General features: G+C 45.9%; 1 protein-coding gene across 1 annotated transcript in view; it reads left to right on the forward strand.

The window, feature by feature from the left end:
- The window catches only part of DCAF7 (DDB1 and CUL4 associated factor 7), a 26,314-nt gene extending 4,611 nt beyond the window's left edge, over positions 1–21,703 (forward strand). Inside the window, exons 2-7 of the mRNA XM_007175782.2 lie at positions 8,993–9,151; positions 9,869–9,980; positions 10,374–10,492; positions 13,200–13,409; positions 14,374–14,491; positions 16,713–21,703. Coding sequence (XP_007175844.1) covers positions 8,993–9,151; positions 9,869–9,980; positions 10,374–10,492; positions 13,200–13,409; positions 14,374–14,491; positions 16,713–16,885 — 891 coding nt within the window. The 3' untranslated portion in view covers positions 16,886–21,703. The remainder of the gene's footprint in view (positions 1–8,992; positions 9,152–9,868; positions 9,981–10,373; positions 10,493–13,199; positions 13,410–14,373; positions 14,492–16,712) is intronic.
- Positions 21,704–22,883: the final 1,180 nt, after the last annotated feature.

Consider the following 22,883-nt stretch of genomic DNA (forward strand, 5'->3'; position numbering starts at 1 on the left):
TGTTTTTTGCCCTAACCTGGTTCACACAGACTTGCTGGAGTTACTGTGATTTGAACAAGGAGTGAGTCTGTGTTCTGTAGGTCGTCTGGCCTGCCTGGGGCTGTGATGCCAGAGCTGATTGATTAGCCTCTGAGCCAGGAGCCGAAGGGGTGCCGTGCCAGAGTGCATCTCAAAGTTTGACAAGGCAGGACCTCTCTGCAGATGCTGATTAACAGTAATCAGTCAGGAACAGGCTTGAAAGGAGGACAAATGGAAAAGACCAAGAAAAGCTGGTTTATTCTGTCAGAATTTTGCCTTAGCTGATTTTGGTTATATTAACAATTGTGGGGAAATGTTCCACTGTCAAGAGTGGTATTACTGGTTTAGATAACTTGGGTTTTTTTTTTATTAATTACATATATGTACACACATATTCATATGCATTCACCTCATGTTCTGGTACTAGCACTGTACGTAGTTAAAGAGGGATACACAGTTCTCTCCTTCAAGGAGCGTAGTAACAAGATAAACACAGCAGCTTTTAAATTTTTAAAAAATGTAAGGTATGAGTAATGTGAATAGTAATTTATGTTGTTGTTCATGAAAGTAATTGAAAGTGAAGCTGTGGTCATGCCTCCAAGGAATAAATATTTTATGTTTTATATCTGCTCCTTAGGAGATATCTGACATAGTAACATCCACAGTTTAAAAATAAGTCAAAATGATCTTGTTTCACAGTCTTTTCTTTTTAGGGGGCATTTGTTTCATATGTTGGGGTAAAGCATTGTGAAGCAATAGTTGCAGAAAGGCAGTGGAGGTGGGAGATAGAAGAAGTTTAGCAGGAGGACAGGGAAGACTATGGAGGAAAGAAAAGGCAGAGGGGTAACCTAAGTGTTGACAAGATGATTGAAGTCATACTTTTTCCTTACGCTCCCACAATAAGTGAGGAAGGACGGCAGTATAATGAAGATCAAATAGGTATAGGAAGATGCTGAGAAAGGATGTCTGTGGCTGCAGGTTCAAACTCAGAAGAGCACAGTTCTCCAGGATAGGATTTTGATGGGCAAAATCAACAGTCCTTTGTTTGGGACAGTGAGAAGAGGGTGCGCAGCTGGCAGCAGGAGCTTCTCTAGACCCCACTCGACACCTTGGATGAGAGGGAAGCTAAGTTGTACAAGGAGACACAGAGACATGCCATCATCTCTAGAAGCACTAGATGAGGCAGGTTTGAAGAGATTGAATTGTGAGCAGCTTGACAGCTCCTCATCTCTGTTGGCTGAGAAGATGCAGAAGCCTCATGTGTTTATGCTAACTTGGAACATGGCCCTGACCTCTCTCCCATGGGAACTTCCTTCAGATCATCTAGAAAGAACTTGCCTCATTCAGGAACCAGCATAGTAGCAATAGAGAGATACTATAAGAAAGGAGGGGGGAAAAATGGGAAACAAATGGAAGGTAAAGTATCTACACTAGAAAAATGTTTTCACCTTAGTTGAAAATTAATGGCCAGTCCTGCCACCATGAATTCAAAGAACTTAAGAAAATAAAGAACTCCAGGCAGAGATACAGGAGATCAGGTAAAATAAGGCATAGTGACAAGAGAAAATGGGACCATCAGCAGGTACAGCCCAGCAAAAGAGTGGGAGAGAAAACAAAAGTTATCACAGACCTAAAAGCCACATTAGAAAGAGAATTAAAATGAATACAGACTGCTGAAAACAGTGAAAGATAGGGAAGACAGATTGAGAAAATGAAGTGGAAATGAACAATTAGAAAGACTATAATAGATGCAGAAAATAAAGAATGTCTAACTTAGGTATAATTGGTGTCTCTGAAGAAGACCAAAGGAATGAAACACAAAAACTCAAAATATGTCGTTAAAGAAGACTTTATAGAATAAAGGTTTGAAGTAATGAGTTCAAACTGTATCTCAAGAGAAATGGACACAAAACAATTGGCACTGAAAACTTCCCTAGGAAAGTGTCTACATTTTAAGGGTGAAGAAAGAACCTTTGGACATCCAGGCAAAATGATCACATCTTCTTGAAGAGGGGAAGGAGAAGTCAGGCTAGCCACAGTTGATGATAGAAGGCATGGAGCAATGTCTACAAATCTGCAACTATTACAGATTGTGCTACTATGAATACCTGAAAATATACTTGAGTATATACGATTTATATGGGGAATAGAATGCACTTTTTAAAAAGATAATTTATAAAAATTGACCATGTATTAAGAAAAAACATTTTCTTAAGGGAAATCAGCTGATTGGTAAAAATAATACGTATCAAAACTTATGGGGGGCTTCCCTGGTGGCGCAGTGGTTGAGAATCTGCCTGCCAATGCAGAGAACGCGGGTTCGAGCCCTGGTCTGGGAAGATCCCACATGCCGCGGAGCAACTCGGCCCGTGAGCCACAATTACTGAGCCTGCGCGTCTGGAGCCTGTGCGCGGCAACGAGAGGCCGCGATAGTGAGAGGCCCACGCACCGCGATGAAGAGTGGCCCCCGCTTGCCACAACTAGAGAAAGCCCTCGCACAGAAACGAAGACCCAACACAGCCATACATACATACATACATACATACATACATACATACATACATAAAAAGAATGTAAGCAGACAAGAATATCATAAAAAAAAAAAAAAAAAAAACTTATGGGAAGATGAGGAAGCTGAGGCCCAGATGTGCTAAGTAACTCCCCAAAGTGACATAGAAGGTAAATGTGAGGCCAGAACTGGAATACTATTTGTCTCCAGAGTCTTAAAAATAAATGTATACTGATGTCCAAAAAAATAAAAGGGAAAAAATGTTTTGAAAACAGGGGAACACTTGCCTACCAGATCAGAGTAAACATACTGGAATTGGTATAGTTACAGCCAATACCACATATAGTTGGTGCAATCACACAGAACGTTCCAAAGCAGATCTAAGTATATATAGAAATGTAGTTAGTGATAAGATAGAACTTTAACTCACTGGGGAAAAAAATAAATTGTATGGCAGAAAAATTGAGAGTCCCCTAATTCACGTCATATATGAAAATCAATTCCAGATCAAATAAAGAACAGTCCCACAAACATAGTAAAAGAAAATTGACTATGAAATTTGTACTGGGGCAGTGGAGGGTGCGCAGAGAAGGTGATCTTTAAGCCAGTCATTAAATCCAGAGTCAACTAAGGAAAAGATTGACAGGCTATAGTGCAGTTGACCCTTGAACAGTACAGGTTTAAACTGCACAGGTCCACTTATAAGTGGATATTTTTCAATTAAGTACTACACAGGGTCCATGGTTGGTTGAATCCAAAGATGCAGAGAACTCACATACTAAATTATACGTGCAGTAAACCCCCACCTTGTGCAAGGGTCAGCTGTACATACAAATAAAACATTTCTATGTGAAAAGATATCCTGTGGACAAAAAAGATAGATGATAGGACAAGGAAAAATATTTTCAAAACATGACAGCCAGTAGGAGCTAATTTACTTAGTGTGATAGAAAAATGAACAAAGAGTATAAATAGCCAGTTTTTAGAAGAGAAAATGCAAGTGATCAATAAACAGGAAAGGTACTCAACCTCAGGTAGTTAAGGGAAATGAGAGTTGACACTGTGATGTTACTTTTCCCTTTCAAATTTATAAAAATGAAGTTACTGCTTCTAGTGTTGCTGATAGTATGGAGAAGTGATAACCTTTGTGATCCTGGGCAAGATACTTAACATCTCTTTTACTCCATCTCTTAGGAGGGTGGGAAGAATAATAGTACCTACCTCATGGAGATGTTGAGAGGATTAAATGAGGTATTGCATGTAAAGCAGTAAGTGTAATGCTTATACTTGGTCCATTATAAGCACTCGTATTAAAAATTATTATTCAGAAGTAAAAATAATAAACAAACATGCTCACCTTCAGTGGTAAAATGCCGTTTTTCATCTCTCAGATTAACAAAAATGTTAAAGATTATTTTCAGTGTTTTCAAAGGTATGGGGAAATTGGCACTCATATACTATTAATGAAAGTGTAAATAGAAGCAACCTTTTCAAAGGCTGCTGGACGGAATCTGTGACTTTTTTTTTAGCTTAAAACAACACACATTTATTATCTCATAGTTCCTGTGTTATTAACATCTAAAATGTGATGCAGCAGTTACACTTTTAGCAATCTGACCGATAAAAGCCTTTACACATATATGTACAGAGTATTGTTTATAATAGCAAAACAATGGGCTATAACCACAGTAACTATGAATAGTTAAATTATGGTGTGCTTACCACAGTCTGCTGTGGAAGAATGAGGTAGAGCCATTCGTACGGACGTGAGATCTTCCAAGATGTTGTTAAAAGCAAGTTACAGGATACATTTTATGGTCCAAACCTGTCTGGGTTTTTTTTGTTGTTTTGTTTGGAAAAACCATTTGGAAAGTAGTTCATATCAAACTGGTTTGAGAGTCACTAAGTAGAATTGAGGGTGAAGTTAATGGGAGACTTTACCACTTCATTCTGTATTATGTGAATATTCAAGAGAACTTACATGCTCTTTCATTAAATTTTTAACATCTGCGTATATGAACAATAGTTGAACAACAGTGAAAGCAAAGTATTGTTCCTTTCAGTACTTGGTTGGCAATTTGGAGCAGAAGAGCTAAAGCGAGTTAGGCCAAGGATGAAACACGAGTCTGTGCAAACACATGAATTCTTTGGGAAGATCAGGAAAGATCCCAGCCATTTCCTGGCTTCTTCCCTAGGTTAGGTACTGTTGTGCAGAGGTTGTCAAACCTTGCTGAATCAGATCACCAGGGAGGGTCTTAAGAATATAGACTTCTGGGTCCCACTTGACACTTGTTGAATCAGAATCTTGGGCTAGCGGTGGGGAGCCCAGGAATGTGTAAAGCACTCTTGGTAAATCTGGTTGCCAGATTTGAAAACCATTGCTGTTGGCAGTACAAGCAGGAGTGAGATACAGGCCCTGTTTTTAAGGCATTTACTAAGAGAAATAGCATAAGACAATCATGCAAGTGCTTTCATGAGGCAGTGTGGGATTAGTCACCAAATGGATGGAATAGATAAGTACTGAGAGACCACTGTGTTAGGAAGACTGCAGATGGTTTATGAAGGAGGTGAGGTGTAAGAATATTAAAAGCTCATACACTGAGGAAGGCATCATACGGAACAGTTCACAAACAAAAGGTGTTACATACAACTCTGTGAGATGTAGGTACTGTGAATATCCTCACTTTACAGATTGGAAACAGGTTTAGCAAAGTTAAGTAACATGTCCAAGGTCCTACAACTAGCAAGTGGTAAGTAAGGAGGCCTGGGAGGCCAATGCCACTGTTCTTTATTAATACTGGGCAGGATTTGGATCGACGGAAGGAGGTATGAGGATTTTATAAGTGAGGGCAGCGTAAGGAGAGGGATGGGCAGCAATGCCTAGATGAATGCAAGTGGAAGATAAGGTAGGCTAGGGAGAGCCTTGAATGCCTGCTTAAGCGCATCCTAAGTGGCACGTGCTCGCGGGAGCTGATATTTTGAGGTTTGCAGAGAAGCCTCCAATGGCTGGAAAGCAACTTTTAGCAGTAGCAGCATTTTCCCCTTCTAGTTTAGCCTTACCTGCATGGTTAGAAAGAGGGATTTTGTGCTTGCTGCCACATCCCCAGCACTTAGAACAGGGCTTGGCACCTAATAGCCACTCGGTAAATATTTGAATAAATAGATGAGTGCAATATCTGGCTCAGAATCTATATGAGAGGTTTATGCTTTATTCTGCCCAGTGAGCCACAAAATTTACCTTCTCATCTATTTTCTCCTCCCTCCCCCACCAAGCCTGATGCCAATTTTCCCTGTTCCATCTAGAATCTTCCTTTACGTTTTGTTTTGTGCCAAGGTCAGAATGTCAACTTTTTAATTCCATAAGAACTGTTCATTCTGTCAGAATCCCTCTTGTGGCCATCTCAGGTTATCCCTTGCCATTCTCACTACCGGTCACCACAGGCCCTTAACCTTTCCCACCTGTTCCCCTGTGGGTCTCCAGGCTGAGCTCCCCGCCTCCAGCCTCTTCCTGGATCCAGTCAGTCCTGCCTGGCATTTCCAGGCCCCATACTCATGCCTCCAGGGCCTCATAGTCCTACCGCTGCCTCTCAGACTCCTTCACGGGGGAAAGCCCACCCCTGTCCTCAGTTTGCTGTCAGGGCTCTCGAGCCTGCCCTAGGCACGTTTCCCCAGCCCCCTCTGCGGGGCTCTCCCAAATGGTTCCTCTTGCTGCCCGCCAAGTGGCTCATCCAGTTAGTAACTCTGCCCCACCTGCTGGGGATGCCTTCCGTTTCTGCGCCTCCTAAGAACCTTTCCATACACCTTTTTAAATTTTATTTGTTTATTTATTTTTATTTGGCTGCGCCAGGTCTTAGTTGCAGCGTGCAGGATCTTCGTTGCCATGTGCGGGATCTTTCAGTTGTGGCATGCAGGCTCTTAGTTGCGGCATGTGGGATCTAGTTCCCTGACCAGGGATCGAACCCAGGCCCCCTGCATTGGGAGCACGGCATCTTAACCACTGGACCACCAGGGAAGTCCCTCCATACACCTTTGAAGACTGCTCAGATCCCAGCTCCTTTTCCTCACTTGCCTACTTTGAATTATTGCTCTTTCCTCTAAGCTGTTTGTTTATATCTGTGTTATAAATAAGCAACTAATCGTGTATTACCTTGTGACGTCACTTTTATTGCTGTCTTAGGGCAGTGTTGTGTTTTAGGGCAGTGGGTTTTTTTCTCCTTTTATGTTTTCATACATTATCTCCCTCAGTCTGTAGGTGCTCCATAAAAATGAATATTTAGGTTTAGTTATCATATGGATTTTTAAGTCAGATATGGATGGAAAGATCTATAAATATACATAGAAAAATTCTTAGGAATCTACAAAAAAGCTACTAAAACTAATAACAAAGTTACAGGATCCAAGATTAATAGGCAAAAATCGTGTTTTTATATAGTAGCAATAAACAATTGGAAATAGAATTTTAAAAACCATTCCACTTAAAATAGCTTAAAAATACTTAGGAATAGGGCTTCCCTGGTGGCGCAGTGGTTGAGAATCTGCCTGCCAATGCAGGGGACACGGGTTCGAGCCCTGGTCTGGGAAGATCCCACATGCCACGGAGCAACTGGGCCCGTGAGCCACAGTTACTGAGCCTGCGCGTCTGGAGCCTGTGCTCCGCAACAAGAGAGGCCGCGATGGTGAGAGGCCCGCGCACCGCGATGAAGAGTGGTCCCCACTTGCCACAACTAGAGAAAGCCCTCGCACAGAAACGAAGACCCAACACAGTGATAAATAAATAAATAAATAAATAAAAAAAAAAAAAAAAAAAAAAATACTTAGGAATAAAGTTAGTAAAAGAAAAGGAGGACTTGTACATTGGAAACGTCAAGATACTGCTGAGAGAAATTAAAGGAAACCTAAATAAGTGGAGAAATAGGTTCTGTTTGTGAGTTAGAAGACCCAATACCATTAAGACAGTAGTTTTTCCAGACTGATTTATAGATTCAACACAATCCCAATCAGAATCTCAACAGGTTTTTTGTAGAATTTGACAAGCTGGTTCTAAAATTTACACAGAAAAGCAAACATATAGAGTAGGTTTCAAAACCATCTTGAAAAAGAACTGCAGAGTTGGAGAACTGACACTGTCCGATTTCAGGACTTCACTAGGAAGCTGCTGTAGCAGCAGGTGTGGTCCTGATCAATGGGCAGGCATATGCATCAATGGGACAGAGTAGAGTCCAGAAATAGATGCACAGATACATGGTCAATTGATTCTCAACAAGGAGAAAGGAAGAAGAAAACAGGAGAAAATATTTGTGGGCTGGAGTTGGGCAAAAATTTCTTAGCTAGGACACAACAAGCATGAGCTGTTAAAGAAATAGTAAACTGACCTCAAAATTTTAGATTTCTGTTCTTCAATAAACACTGAAAGAAAATGACAGAACAACCATAGACTGTGAGAAGATACTTGCAAAACACATAACCAGGGACTTGTATCCAGACCATGCAAAGAACTCCCCAAACTCAATAAATAAAACAACCCAGTAAAAAATGAAGTGAAACTGTTCTATAAGATACTGTAACGGTGGATACATGTCATTATACATTTGTCAAAACCTATAGGTTGTACAACACAAAGAGTGAACTTTAATGTATTAGAGAACTCTGTCTACTTTCTGCCCAGTTTTTCTGTGACTCTTAACAAAGTTTTTTTTTTAATTAATTAATTTTATTTATTTTTGGCTGTTTGGTCTTCGTTGCTGTGTGCGAGCTTTCTCTAGTTGCTGGGAGCAGGGGCTACTCTTCGTTGTGGTGTGCGGGCTTCTCATTGTGGTGGCTTCTCTTGTTGCGGAGCACGGGCTTTAGGTGCGTGGGCTTCAGTAGTTGCAGCACGCGGGCTCTAGAGCGCAGGCTCAATAGTTGTGGTGCACCGGCTTAGTTGCTGTGCAGCATGTGGAATCTTCCCGGACCAGGGATCGAACCCGTGTCCCCTGCATTGGCAGGTGGATTCCCAACCACTGCGCCACCAGGGAAGCCCCTACGATTGCCTTTTTTAGGTGAGACATTCCTTTGTTGGATGTCACTAAATGTCCACGGCACTTCTAGTCGTGGGGTCACTAAAACCACGGCTGCACGTTGTCAAGTGCCTCGGCTTGTGGGGGAAGGTAACCAGCTGGGCAGATAACACAGCTCTAGGGTGTTGGATCAAGAGGGCAGGAGTTGGAGTCAGAAAACCTGTATTCAGATTTTGTCTCTGCCTCTGACTAGCTCTGCAGTCTTCAGTGTAACTCAGCCCCTCCGAGGCTGGGTTTCCTCGTCTGAGCAGCGGGCCTGTTGGACTAGATGCCCTCTCTCCCTCAGTTCTTGCCTCTGCAGTGAAGGGTAGTACAGCGTCAGGACGGCTGTCACTGACAGGGGTCTGGTGTATTTGGTGCTGTTCCCGAGAAGCAGATGTTTACGTGGCTGGATTCTGCTGTGTTACAGGTCCAGCTTGTTGGTTTAGACGAAGAGAGTTCGGAGTTTATTTGTCGGAACACCTTCGACCATCCGTACCCCACCACAAAGCTCATGTGGATCCCTGACACAAAAGGCGTCTATCCAGACCTGCTGGCGACGAGCGGCGACTATCTCCGCGTGTGGAGGGTAAGCGGGTGCTTGACGGGCCTCCTCAGAGTCAGCTGCTCGTAGCAGCGTGGACTCTCGGAGAACAGGCCGGGGCTGGAGGCCAGATCACTGCAGCCGGGAAAACAAGTGGGAGCGGGTCTGGACCGAGCTTGTTTGGCTCAGCAGATTTCCTAGTGAGTCCCGCCAAGATTCCTTCAAGTCCTGCTGCCGGCTGCAGTCGCCCTGGAAGCTCAAGGCTCAGTGACCGTGATGTAAGCACGAGGGCCTGCCTTCTGCAGGGGTGGGGACACCGGCGGCCTCTTATTCTATTTACAGCCAGGATATTTTTGAGTAAATGAAACAAAATCCAGGCCGCTGCTTCTAGTGCAGCGTGGGAGTGTATCCTGGAGCCTCCCCTCCCATCTGCCGAGCCGTCACCATGGCCTCTCCTGGAGCTGGAGGTGTGGCGTCCAGCCAGGCAGGGTACAGATGCTCCGGTTTGGGCAGAGTGAGAAGATCCCTCGTCTAGAAGGATTTGGGGGTGAAAGTTTGGGGAACAAAGCAGGGCAGAGGAGAAAGCTTGGAAAGAGGTAGCATTCAAGTAGTTCCCCTGGTTTTTAATACTCTATGATAAAAATGTCCCCCATTAAGACATTTAAATGTCTTAAATTTACTAAGATATCGAATAAAAGAGGCTTTACAGATTTTTTGTGAAGATAAGACTGGCTGAGTTTTTAAAAATTATTGTTCCTTCAGGTTGGTGAAACAGAGACCAGGCTGGAATGTTTGCTCAACAATAACAAGAACTCGGATTTCTGTGCTCCTCTGACCTCCTTTGACTGGAACGAGGTGGACCCTTATCTTTTAGGTAAGGGAGTGAGGGAGGGTGTATTCCGGTGTGAAGAAGCAAAGATACGTTTTCTCAGATACAACACTGGGCCAGTTTTTAACCAGGGCCCTGAGGTCCGTGCAACATCCTGAAATGGGGCCGAGTGGGGAAGAGGTTAAATATGGAATGTGGTTATTAATTCCTCCCATGGAGTTGAGCTTCCCATGTGTGCATGTCTTGTCTCTCCAGGCAGAGTCCAAGGCCCTGGGGTGAGGATGGAGTACGTGACTCTTTTGGGCTCTCCCTCCCTGTACTCAAGAAGTGTTTGCAGTGCGTTGTCTCCTGGGCTGAACAGATGAATAGGCACAAGGAGAGAAGCTGGCGTGGGAACTTCACCCCCGTCAGCCGCTGACTTGCACTGGTTGTTTCCAGGTACCTCCAGCATTGACACGACGTGTACCATATGGGGGCTGGAGACCGGGCAGGTGTTGGGGCGAGTGAATCTTGTGTCCGGCCATGTGAAGACCCAGCTGATTGCCCATGACAAAGAGGTACTGATGCTGGTGCGCAGCTGCTTTCTGTGCCTTCGGTGTGAAGTCAGGCTGTTCTCTCCTTGTTTTGCAAATGACGTGGAAAATCATAATGCTGACGTCGTCTTGTCTAAATTGAAAATAGTAATGTGTCAGAACAGTGGAAAACAGCACTATTATAAATGAGTGTATGTTTTTTTTGGCTGGTGTAAACATTCTGTAGTCTGTTGTTTTTCTTTTTGTGCCAGAGATTGCTGGGTTTTAATAATGAGATCTCTTATAGACAAACTTGGACTTGATGTGATTAAAAAATAATCTTAGAGTAACACTTATCTTGAAATATATTTACTTTTTTGGGAGCAGGGAGGCAAGAAGAGGGAAAATTTCCTGGCAGACAAAACAAAATCATTAATTTTTCTCTAAACTTGTTTTATGAAATTCTAGTATGTTCACTTAATGCTTATACTTTTAATACTATTTGGAATTGAATATGGTTTATTTTGATGGTGATGTTTCTCCTGTGTTTATTGGAAGAGCCAAAGGAAGCTATCTGTAATTGTGTTAACAAAGCGTTCTTCTGAGTGACTTTGTAAAATGGTCATAAATCTTTAACTGCCAGAGCCGTTGCATGCTGGTCCTCTACCAGAAAAATTACAGGACGTTTCCTGTGGGTAGTGTTTTCTTTTCTATCGTACCCTGCACAGTGAGGATTGTTAATATCTGTACCGATAAAAAGGATGCCTTGACATTAGGTGAGAAACTTGAGGTTGTCCACAGAATGGAAAGTTGGTGACCAGATTATCATTCTTAGTGAGAGGTTGTTCTTTGGCTTTCTGTGCTCCCAACAGTAAGATCTGTTACAAATCTGCTGGACTTGGCTGCCATAATCCAAGGGGCGAAGGAAGAGTTTGTCCTGCCGAGAAGATCAGTATAAGGCGGTTCTGGGAGCCCTCTTGGCATCAAGTGGAACAGGTTGCTGCATTTTGGTTCTGTGACAGCTTAGCCTGCTGTTCTCTGTCAGGGTCCAACCCAGAAACCTAGAGCTACTTTAAATATTTAAACTGAGGGGATTTAATGAGGAGATTGCTTACACAGACGATGGTAAAGCTGAGACACCACACTGGAGCTGCAGTGAGGTAATGTAGACAATGGGAGCAGCGATCTCAACAGCAAACGGGCCCTGGACCAGCACCCCGGCCTCGAAGAAATGAATCTCAGGGTGGTTGTTCTGAGAGAAACATGACGCCTCCTGGCACCTTAGATTTTTCTCAGCCCACCTCTCTCTGTTGAAGTAAAGACTTGCCAGGAGGTTCTCCCGTTGCTACTGGCGGATTGGTGCAGAGGAGGGTAGCATATATCTGGGAGTTGTTTCCCTCCCTTGGCTTATGATGAAATACACTGGTGGAGCACAGAAGAAGAAGCAGTCAGAGCTGAGCTTTACACACTCGGCCATATTGCCTGTGGGAACCTTATTGCTTAGTGGTGCTGCCATGGTGTCCCTGTCCCTGCGAGTTACTGGGAGCCAACCCTGGGTGCGCATATGGATGAACACACCCCAGGCCTAAGGTAGCTGGTCGGTGTTGGACAGAGCCTTGATCTGTCAGGCCTCCTGTGAGGACCAGCCCAGTTCCCCGTTGAACCACTCCTAATTCCTACTACAGAAAGAGAAGTGTAATTTCTTCATAGTCAGCCAGAGGAAAAGGAAGTTATGAGGTTGAATAGAAACGGATGCTTGTTTGTCAGTGTCGCTCAGTAGGTAGAACCTCCAGAAGGCTGGAGTCACGGTACTGAGTGAGGGGTTCCACTCATGTCTCCCCAGAAGTCAGCTGTTATTGTCCTTGGCCCCAGAAGATGGGTTTTGTTTGGCATTTTGTTTTCCTTTTTCAGATTCTCTGTCTCCGCTTGTCTGGCTCTGGCTTTGTCTATCTCTCTTTGTCCCTTTCTTTCTCTGAAGCTCTCTGTTGCTCTGTGCCTCTGTTTTCTCATAGACGTTAGCAGAGTGCAATGTTTGCAGCAAGTAATAAGTGCAGAAAACAATGATTCAAAACGTAAATTGATTCACTCATGAACACAAACCAACTAGGAGAAGAGATAGCGTGTCCTAAGACAAGAGAGCGGTATTAAGCCTCTTCGTAAGTATAGGAACACCTGAGCCTCCCGAGATTCAAAACTGCTGTTACCTCTTTCTCGCAAATGAGTCTCAGGTCCAGGTTTCTCAGCAGAACCGTGGCTGCTTCCACCTAGCAAATCGATGATCTTGGCCTTAATGTGCTCATGGATTTGCCTCTGATCACACACAAATGAAAGCCACGAAGGCCCAGGAAATAAATGTCTTCATCTTGTAACAGGGTGGCAGGAGACAGCCACTGGCTCTGGCTTCACTGAGCGTGTCCAAGCCTACAGAATACTTGCTCAGAGCTACATGTGCTCTGCCGGTCAGCAGGGTATGTGCTCTTTGTTTTATCACGGGAGGTGGAGGAAGAGTCCTTGGAAAGCAGGAAGTGAGAAGAAGCCTGCCAGTTTCCAGAGCAGAATGACCTTCACTCTTTGGAAAGTCACTGATGTTAGCACTCTCAGGTCCCAGTCCTCACAGGTGCTGTTTGGCTTTGTTTACCTCCTTCTGGGTCATGAGCAAGGGTTTAGATGAACTAGGGATAGCAGATATCCCCGTTACAGGAAAGGGCAGTGACGGACCTGAATCCGACTGACGCTTCTTATTCACCAACAGGTCTATGATATTGCATTTAGCCGGGCCGGGGGTGGCAGGGACATGTTTGCCTCTGTGGGTGCTGATGGCTCGGTGCGGATGTTTGACCTCCGTCATCTAGAACACAGCACCATCATTTACGAAGACCCACAGCATCACCCACTGCTTCGCCTCTGCTGGAACAAGCAGGACCCCAACTACCTAGCCACCATGGCCATGGACGGAATGGAGGTGAGAGCCCCGCTTGAGGCTAACATAGGCCCTGCCACTCAGCTCCGGCTCTGCTTACTTACTGTATCTAGAAAAGTGGTTCTCAACTGGTCGCCATTGTCTCCTCAGAGGATTTTTGGAACTATCTGGAGACATTTTTGGTTGTCCCACCTTCGGGGGGGGGGGGGAGGGGGAGGGGCGGTGCTCCTGGTGTCTGGTGGGCGGAGGTCAGGGTTGCTGCTGCACGGCCTGTGGCGCACAGGACCGCTCCGCACAGCGCAGAGTTACCGACCCGAAATGTCAGGAGTGCTGAAACTGAGAGAACCTGATCTAGGACAAGGACCGTGTGTTAAGCACTTTTACTACTTGGAGAGTTGGAGTCGGAGCCAAGAAAAGCAGTATCTAAAGAGTAAACCAAATCATACGTGCTATGGTGCCGAGTAAAGACACAGGCAGATTTCCCCTCTGTAGTCTGGACAGATTCTGCCAGCTTTAGTGAACAGATGTGGAAGTGGCAACTCTGTAGCCTGTTATTTGATAAAAGCAGTAAATTGTGGGTGGAGATGATGCAGTGATTAATTTTATTTTGATGAAACCAGTACCTTGGGCTGCTTACCTTTCAACTTTTGCTTCGGGGGTTGGGGGAGAGGGCTTCCATGCTGCCCAGCTGAGCACGCACAGAATCCTTAGCACAGGCACCTAATAGGACTTGGTGGATTATTCAAATTCATGTTACTTACTCCGACTTCTCCCCTGCAGCCTAAAGGCCCTGAGCTGCTTATGACACAGACTAGAAACTAGCTGTGCCTTTTTTTTCTTTTTCCTCAATCCTGTAGCTACTTTGGGGACCGAGACCCTCTGTCTCCAAGAGTCTTTAAATCTACAAATGAACAAGTTAAACAATTTTTTTTTCTCTCTTGTGTAGTGCCTTGTTTTTTCTGTCACACCCTGAAGTTTCTGGGCCTCTTTCTTGTTATTTCTGCAGGTAGTGATTCTGGACGTTCGAGTTCCCTGCACGCCTGTCGCCAGGTTAAACAACCACCGAGCATGTGTCAATGGCATTGCTTGGGCCCCACATTCATCCTGCCACATCTGTACTGCAGGTAATTACTGGCAGGGGGCGATGGGGAGGGAGCGGTAAGGAGATCTTCCTCTTGTCTCCTTAGAATTGTAATCCTTACTGTATTCCAAGGATAGTTTGAGAGGTTTACACAGAGTAACTCCATTGAGAGCCTCCCTATGCTTGTGAAATTGAAGCAGTCCAGATTTCCAGATGCTGTTGTACCCTCAGTGATGTCAGAGCATCTGTATAGTACTTACGTCGTGTACCCATTATAGGCTTGTGCCAACTACTGTGCGCCTCTGAAATCTAGGTCGGCACAGAGCACTCATCCAGGAACTTGAAGGAGGGGGCAGTCTCTCTTGGATGTAACTGACTCTTTGGGCCTGTCGCCTGGGAGATGCCAAAAGCACGTGCCCCCTGCACTGAGCTCTGGGTGCATGGAAGGGCCTGCACAGCCTGCCCGGGTCAGTGGTGTGTGACGTGTAGTTCCCATTTCTCCATTTGCCAGACCCAAAAGAGTACCCCTTAAAAATACTCTGGCCGTTGGTGTGCTTGTATTCTAGAAACAATACCTGCTATTAAAAATTCAACCAAAAAAAAAAAAATTCAACAATACAGAGATGTAAAAAAAACGGAAGGTGAACATCGTCTTCTCTCCTTCCTTACCCGTTTCCACTTCAGCCCCACTTTGTAGAGGTGACACCTCTCACAATGGTCGGTGTGTCTCCTTCCAGACCTTTTTAGGTGGATCCATGCGTACACATCCCTCCCATGTGAATACCTGTCCCTTTATTTTACAGGCAGGATTCCACTCTAGCCCCATGATGTTCTGCTCCTTATCTTTTTCAGAGCCTTGGGTTTCCTTCTAACACACTTTCCCCCTCCTCACAAATCAGTAGCATCCTCCTTTCCTTGTTCATGATGGAGCCAGAGGAGCAATGTAGTGTGGTGGTTTTCTGCCATTTTAGCATGAATGCGAAAGGCATGAAGCTCTTCCTGTTTGGGGCCCTCTGCTTGTGCCTGTCGGTCTCATCGTGGAGCAGTTGAGGCCCAACGCCGTCCCGCGTGCCTCATGTTGTGGCCTGGCTTCTTCACTGTCGCCCGCTTTTTCCCAGGAGTGTGGCTAGGGAAGGGCAGGAGGAGAAAAAAGAAAGAAAGGAGAACAGCATCAGCCCACCCAGCAGAAGCCCACCTTCGGCTCCCAGTGGCTGCCTTTGCAGACCTGCTGCTGCCCTGGGTGCCGCACCCGCCCTGTGTCCTTCCGGTGGCAGGAGCTGGTGCTGAAGGGCGTGCTCAGTTGAGCGTCGAGGAAAAGGCACTTAGTGCTTTAGAGGTGCCGAGTGTTTAAAACAACTTCCCAGATCTCTTGATGCGGATAGTCCTGGGAAGGGCATCTCTCACCTGTGCCCAGGTTATGCGGCCTCTGAGGGTTTGGTTTATTCAGGAGAGAGACAGGCTTTCACGTCGGGATGGGTGATGGGACTAGGGGACATTGTGATGTGGAAGGTCCTTGCCCTTTTTTCCCTCTCTTAAATTAAGAACTAATTATTTTGATCGTAAAAGTAACATGACCACCACGTTGCACATCACTTAGGAAGTAGAGAAAAGTAAACATAACTCATAACCTTGCGGTCCTAATGGTACCACTGGTCTCATTTTGATATGTTTCTTTCCAGTCACTTTTCATGTGCTTATCTGTCTTTTTAAGGTGCTTTCCTTCTTTCTGGTATTTCCCAGGGCCCTTTTCTTGGCACATGTCCCCACAGCACTTTATCTCATTATCTGTATAACACCTCATTGATGTATAAATGTCCATAAGATGGAGGGAAAAGAATCCCATTAAATAATTGAATCGTCAGAGAGGGATCTTTAATCACTCAAGTACTTTAAGTGGCTGAAAATGACATGTTTGGGGATTGTTTTTATCCCATCCCTTCTTCCTTTCCTGATGCCTGCCCCAGATGAGATGAGGTGCCCATCCAAGTCCCTTCCGCCATCCTAGCTCTGCTGTGGTGAATGGGTCAGAGACAGCGGCCTTGCTTTGCGTCCGGGCTCTGCCGCTCACTGCTGCATAGCTCTGTGGTTTGGGGCATGTGCCTTAACATTTCCTCATTTATAAAATGGGGGCTTGCAGTAAAACCTGCCTCACTGGGGTTTTGGTGAGTGAATGCTTTGTAAACTGTGATCCCCGCTCAGATGCAGGGGTCATGATCCTCACTGCCTGAGTTGTGACCTTGCCTGCTGGCTCTCTGTGTCCCTAGCGGATGACCATCAGGCTCTCATCTGGGACATCCAGCAAATGCCCCGGGCCATCGAGGACCCTATCCTGGCCTACACAGCCGAGGGAGAGATCAACAACGTGCAGTGGGCGTCGACTCAGCCCGACTGGATTGCCATCTGCTACAACAACTGCCTGGAGATACTCAGAGTGTAGTGTCGGTGGCGCCGTGCCCACGAGGCAGGGGCTTGTGTGTTTCCCGCCTCTGTCCCACCCCCAGAGTAAGAAGAAACGTGTTTCCGGTGGCCAGTACGTCTTTCATCGCTTTGCACCCACTGTTCCCAGAAGCTGCTCTAGGAGTTCCCGGCCGGCCACCCCACCGCTCTCTGGGCCGGACTCAGTGCTGTGTGGCGCCTCCTCAGCCCAGGGCTGGGTTTTAAGATTTCCTCTCTTCTCCTCATCTCCGTTGGTTCCTCAATTAAAAATTTCTGTATATTTGTTTGTCAGCCGTTGTGTTAATGAGCATTGTGGGCACCGGCTCTGTTTGTATTCATCTGTCCCAGACGTCTCTGTCTGCTGCTGCCCGGGGCAGCTGTCTGTGTCCGTGTCCACGTGAGCACTTAGGTGGGAACAAACGCCAGTTCAAAGTTGTCTTTCTCTCTGTTATCAGTGTCTTTAACAAACTCCAACTTTGTATATTTTTTATCTATCAGGCTAATTTTTTTACGAAAAGAATTTTACTCCCTGGTCTCTTCCTTTGTTTCATAGCCCTCCCTGTTAGCACCTTCCTCTCTTCCCTCCCTGCCTGGATCTGGCCCCAGGCCCTTGACCCCCATGAGCAGTTTGCCTTCTTGAATCACTGCCTGAGCGGAACATACCTGACCTGGAGTCCCAAACCGCCTCGGTGCTCGGAAGTCAGCCAGCTCTCACACCTTGCTCAGCCTGGCTCTTCTCAAGGGCATTCTGGGCTCCGAAACAGACATGTGACTCCTTCTGTTACTCCCTGAAGTACCCCTGTCCAGCCCCCTGGGACCTCCTGGGCACATGTAGTACCCCTGTCCAGCCCCCCAGGACCTCCTGGGCACATGTAGTACCCCTGTCCAGCCCCCCGGGACTTCCTGGGCACATGTAGTACCCCTGTCCAGCCCCCCGGGACCTCCTGGGCACGTGTTAGCGCTGAGCTAGCCAGGCTGATTGGGGCGCCTGACTGAGGGGAACAGTGGCAGGAAAGCTGAGCTTAGAGCATGTTTCCAGTACCTAGTTTAAGAGTCTGTTTTTCCCTCCAGGTATAAGCCCCCAGCCATTCTCTTTCATGTCTTGAATGATAGGCAAGAATGAAGTATAAGCTGAACTTCAGTATCTCTGTTTGTTTAGTTTACTGTGACTGGCAGTATATTGGCCACTCTTTGGATAGAGTGCTCTGAGGTGAGAGAGCCCTGCTTGACAGGTGCACAATCTGAGCACCTAGCCTGAACAGGATCTCCTTTAGAGTGTGGGAGACTGTCAGCTCTTGCAAAGGATGGACCAATAGGTTGTGGTGATCCCAGGCCATCAATTATATAGAGAGCAAGAAAAGCTTCAGAGACCCAGGGTCAGCCAGTTCAGAACTCCACGAACCCCTGTCAGCCACCCTGACCCCAGTTTAGGTTCTGAGCAGTACAGGATTGTAGGCTGTGGGTGTCTGTTTCCGTTATATGAACGAGTTCCGTGGAGGGGGCTTGTGTGTGATTCCGGTGGTAGGTGAATCCTTGGGCAGGCAGAGTTGGGGACATGCTCAGAGTCAGGGCGGGGGGTGAGGGGGGAAGCTTGCCGCGCTCTGCCAAGTGCCGGAAGGTTTCTGAGACCCTCTGAGTTGAGCATCCGAGAGTAGGAGAGAAGCAGACCTTGAGGCCAATGGTTTTGTCCAGTTCTCATCTGCTTTTGAGAAACAAAGCAGTTAGCTTTGTTCTTCTGGGCACTTAAACTCTCTTGGTTGAGTCCTCCTTTTCAGAAGCAGATGTATTTGTATCCCCAAAGTCATAGCTCTTTGCTTTAATACACGGGGGCTTGTCCCAAAGAAAAAGGCTCTTTTTTTCAGTCAGGGTATTTCCCCTTCTCCCTTTATGCTTTGTTCTGAGGCTCTTTGGATGGCCGTCTGCTTGAGGTCATCATCTCTCCTGCACTTACCACCAGATTTGCACTGCATCATTTGGAGATGTAAAGCAAACAGTTCTTGGTCAGAACCCTCCTCTGCTTGTTATTGTGTTTGATGGTTCCAGGGTCCTTCCCTCAAGGGTAGCAAGTCTAAATTGAATGTCACTTGCTCTAGGAGGCCATCAGTTCCTTCCTGTGGAAAAGGGTCTGAAATGGAGGTCTAGTGGTCGAGGGGGCTGGTCCTGCTGGGGCAGGGCTTAACTACACTGAGTTCTGAGTTAAGATTCCTTTCCTGATCTGCACTTTCGTGTTCTGAGTGGTGAGAAGATTTTTCCACTCTAACTTGAAAATAATCTGGAGAAAAAAAATTAGTTAATAAGAATAGGGATATATTTGGATAAAGTTGCTATTTACTGTGGAAACCAACAACTTTGAATGTTTTTTTCCCTTGCCCTGCAGACTCCCAGCCTTGTCACCCTCCTTAGGCCCTGCAGTGTGGTCTGGTCCTCTTCCTTTCAACATCCCACCTGGGCCCAGGTGAGACTCCCCAGTCCCCCCAAGCAGACACAGACACACTGTAGCTGGCATGCTGGGATTTTGAAGTCCCGGCTCCCTCACCCTCCCTTTATGCCATGGGTCAGATGGCCTTATGGCTGAGGAGGGGATTTCTGTAGTCTCAGGATTTAGAAAGCCTCTTAGTCAGCCACGCTACAGGAAGCAGAGATCTGTTGTAGTTTCAAAAGCAAGTGTTTGTTTAATTTGTTTAGGTTCTCAGATGGCCAGCCAGCGAGAATAGGTTGGGAGGCTCTGCCTCTGCTCTCCTTGAACATGAGAAGAGCCGCTGCCGGGACGGCACTGGAAAGGGTGCCGCAGCGCCTCTGGGCTCTGGCGCTCTGGGCGGTGGCCCTTTGACATGCTCCTGGCCCCCTGAGCCGCAGCCGCCTTTGTTTTCCTTGTCTGCTCTGAGGGGAGGGGGGTGCTGAATAAATGAGGCCTCAGGTTCCCCATCAGAGAGCTGGTGAATGGATCCAAGTCCTTCAAGAGCTTGGGTTGTTTACACCCAGGAGAGTCAGAAGCCTCTCTTTCCAGGGAGGAACCAGGCTGAAAGATGAGGACTTGAAGAGGGAAGATATTTGATAACCAGGTGAGAATTTCTTATCAGAACCAGGATCGGCTCTCAGAGAACTGGTTAAGAAACAGAAAACATGAAGACTCCAATGAGTTTTTGATGACAGGTGTGGCTGAAATTTTAGGAGGAGATTTAGGATGTGGGAGAAAAGCAGTGGTAACAAAGGAGAAAATGTTAGAGGGCAGTAAAGGTCTGAGCTGGGGAAGCATTCAGACTGTCTGTCATGTGGCCGTGGAGTGAGACCTTGCTCTCGGCCTGGGTCAGCCTTCCTGGACTGTTCATCAGGTGCCTGTGATGCGGGGTAACTGGGGACAGGGTGACAGGGGGACCCCTTCCTGCTGCAGTTCAGCCCTAGTGTCGTTTGGTGGTAGAAACTTGCAGGAGTGGGAGTCCCTCGATCATTCCAGACCATGGTTCTTCTTGGTTGTAGGTTTGTAGAGAGCAGAAGCAGAGGTTGTAAACAGTCATGCTGACTTTCCCCCCTCCCTTTTCTCTTTTCTCTTCCTCTTTACCTTCCCACTCCCTTTCCACTGTAGAACTTTGTCCCTGCTGCAACCTGGGCCTTGAATTCCTAGGCTATAAGGTGTGCAGGAGCTGCAGGGTCTACCAACCATGGGAGGCCAGCCTAGTAACTTCCCTCCACCGTCCCCAGCTCCTTTGACTTCCTGACTTGGGAGAAGGGAGACCATTAAAGTAGAAGCCCCAAAGCAGCCTCTCCCCTTTCCTGTCTGTGTTCCAGGATGAGGAGGGAGGGTCATGCTTGGCACTGAAGTTGGGTTTTCCCTGGGAGGAAAGCTGAGCTGAGCAGTCACTGTGAACCCTGGGCCAGGCTCTCCAAGAATTGCCATCCCTGCACTGGCTCGGCCAGCTACTCAGTGTTGCAGAGCCTCGGCCTCTTTTCCCACCGTTGTCATTGCTACTGGTGGTCAAAGTCAAATGTGTGGCCACATGGGATGGGCCAGCTCCTCTCAGGCTACTTCCTGGATGTGATATTTTAAGTATAGAAACATGCAGGTGCCTTCCCAAGAGGCTTGGACTGGTGTATCAAGCCAGAAACAGATCAGCTAATCAAAGTATAAACTCAAGAGGAAGGAGGATGCTGGCAGTCTGTGTAAGAGCTGGAAAACTTACAAGTACTGGCCTTTGGGAAAACCCAGTGAATAAGAACGTGTGATACCTGCTATTTAAAAGAATGTTCTCACCTTGGGTTGATTGTGGTAATACAGTGTGTTATGAAACTTGTGGAGCTAAAGCTTTGACTTGCTTGAGTCGAATATGGATCATTTGATATGGTTCCTGTGTATTTGATGACCCCTCTGTCAGTGACTTTCCATCCTTCCTCCCCCGAGCGTGAATTTGTAGCATGATTGTACAAATTTCTATGTAGAGAAAATGGAGATTCCTTGTTCTCTGAAGTGTTAAGCGCTAGCCAATCCATTTCTGTCCCCTTTAGCCTAGTGTGTCTGAACTTAATTTCCTGTTATATATTTAAAGTTTTCCTCTACATTATAGGTTTTGTGGCATCCCATGGTCAGGTGGAGAGGAAGCTGCCCCTTGCAGAACTGTACTGTAACCATTTTTTTAAAAAAACATTATTTTCACAGGATTGATTATACACAGGGCTTGTAAAAAATTTTTTAACACTGTGCTGTGAAACCATGATGGTAAATCTCCATTGAAGGCTACTTCAAAGGTACCTGAAAGTGGAGTGTTATATCTATGATTTTATTTCTTGCTTCCTGAGTATATTAAACCTAATTTTCACCCTTTCATTCTGTTTCAGCCTCCTGTATAAGAAGTACCGTATTTTCTGCCCATCATACTTTGTAATAAAACTTGAACATGTATAGATTGACTGAATTTCTTCTTGTGATGAATTCAGTTCTTCCCAATTCTGCCACTGTGGTCATGTTCCAGAGGCACTGGCTGGGGGATTAGACCTCCACCCCAGCCCATCACACTATCTGATGGCCTAATTCATCACCTTTAACAAAATACAGACCACCTACTCTCTGCTGGGGGCCATGACCCTCAGGTTGCTCACAGTCAACCAGAAGAGACATCTACATAAAGAAGTACCGGCAGTGTTGTGCAGCAATGGGTGTGTTCAGGTTTCCTGGTGGCCCTGAGGAGGAGGTGATCACCTGTGTCCGGGTGGGAGCCAGAGGGGGTCAGGGAAAACTTCACAAGACGAAGGATGCTTGAACAGGGTTTTTTTGGTTGTTTTTTTAACATTTTTATTGGAGTATAATTGCTTTACAATGGTGTGTTAGTTTCTGCTGTATAACAAAGTGAATCAGCTATACACATACATATAGCCCCATATCCCCTCCCTCTTGCATCTCCCTCCCACCCTCCCTATCCCACCCCTCTAGGTGGTCACAAAGCACCGAGCTGATCTCCCTGTGCTATGCGGCTGCTTCCCACTAGCTAGCTATTTTACATTTGGTAGTGTATACATGTCCATGCCACTCTCTCACTTCGTCCCAGCTTACCCTTCCCCCTCCTGTGTCCTCAAGTCCATTCCCTACGTCTGTGTCTTTATTCCTGTCCTGCCCCTAGGTTCTTCAGAACCTTTTTTTTTTTCTTTTTTAGATTCCATATATATGTGTTAGCATACGGTATTTGCTTTTCTCTTTCTGACTTACTTCACTCTGTATGACAGACTCTAGGTCCATCCACCTCACTACAAATAACTCAATTTCGTTTCTTTTTATGGCTGAGTAATAAATATTCCATTGTATATATGTGCCACATCTTCTTTATCCATTCACCTGTCGATGGACACTTAGGCTGCTTCCATGTCCTGGCTATTGTAAATAGAGCTGCAATGAACATTGTGGTACATGACTCTTTTTGAATTATGGTTTTCTCAGGGTATATGCCCAGTAGTGGGATTGCTGGGTTGTATGGTAGTTCTATTTTTAGTTTTTTAAGGAACCTCCATACTGT

Source organism: Balaenoptera acutorostrata, chromosome 20 (genome assembly GCF_949987535.1).
Source record: "Balaenoptera acutorostrata chromosome 20, mBalAcu1.1, whole genome shotgun sequence".
Classification (NCBI taxonomy): Eukaryota; Metazoa; Chordata; class Mammalia; order Artiodactyla; family Balaenopteridae; genus Balaenoptera; species Balaenoptera acutorostrata.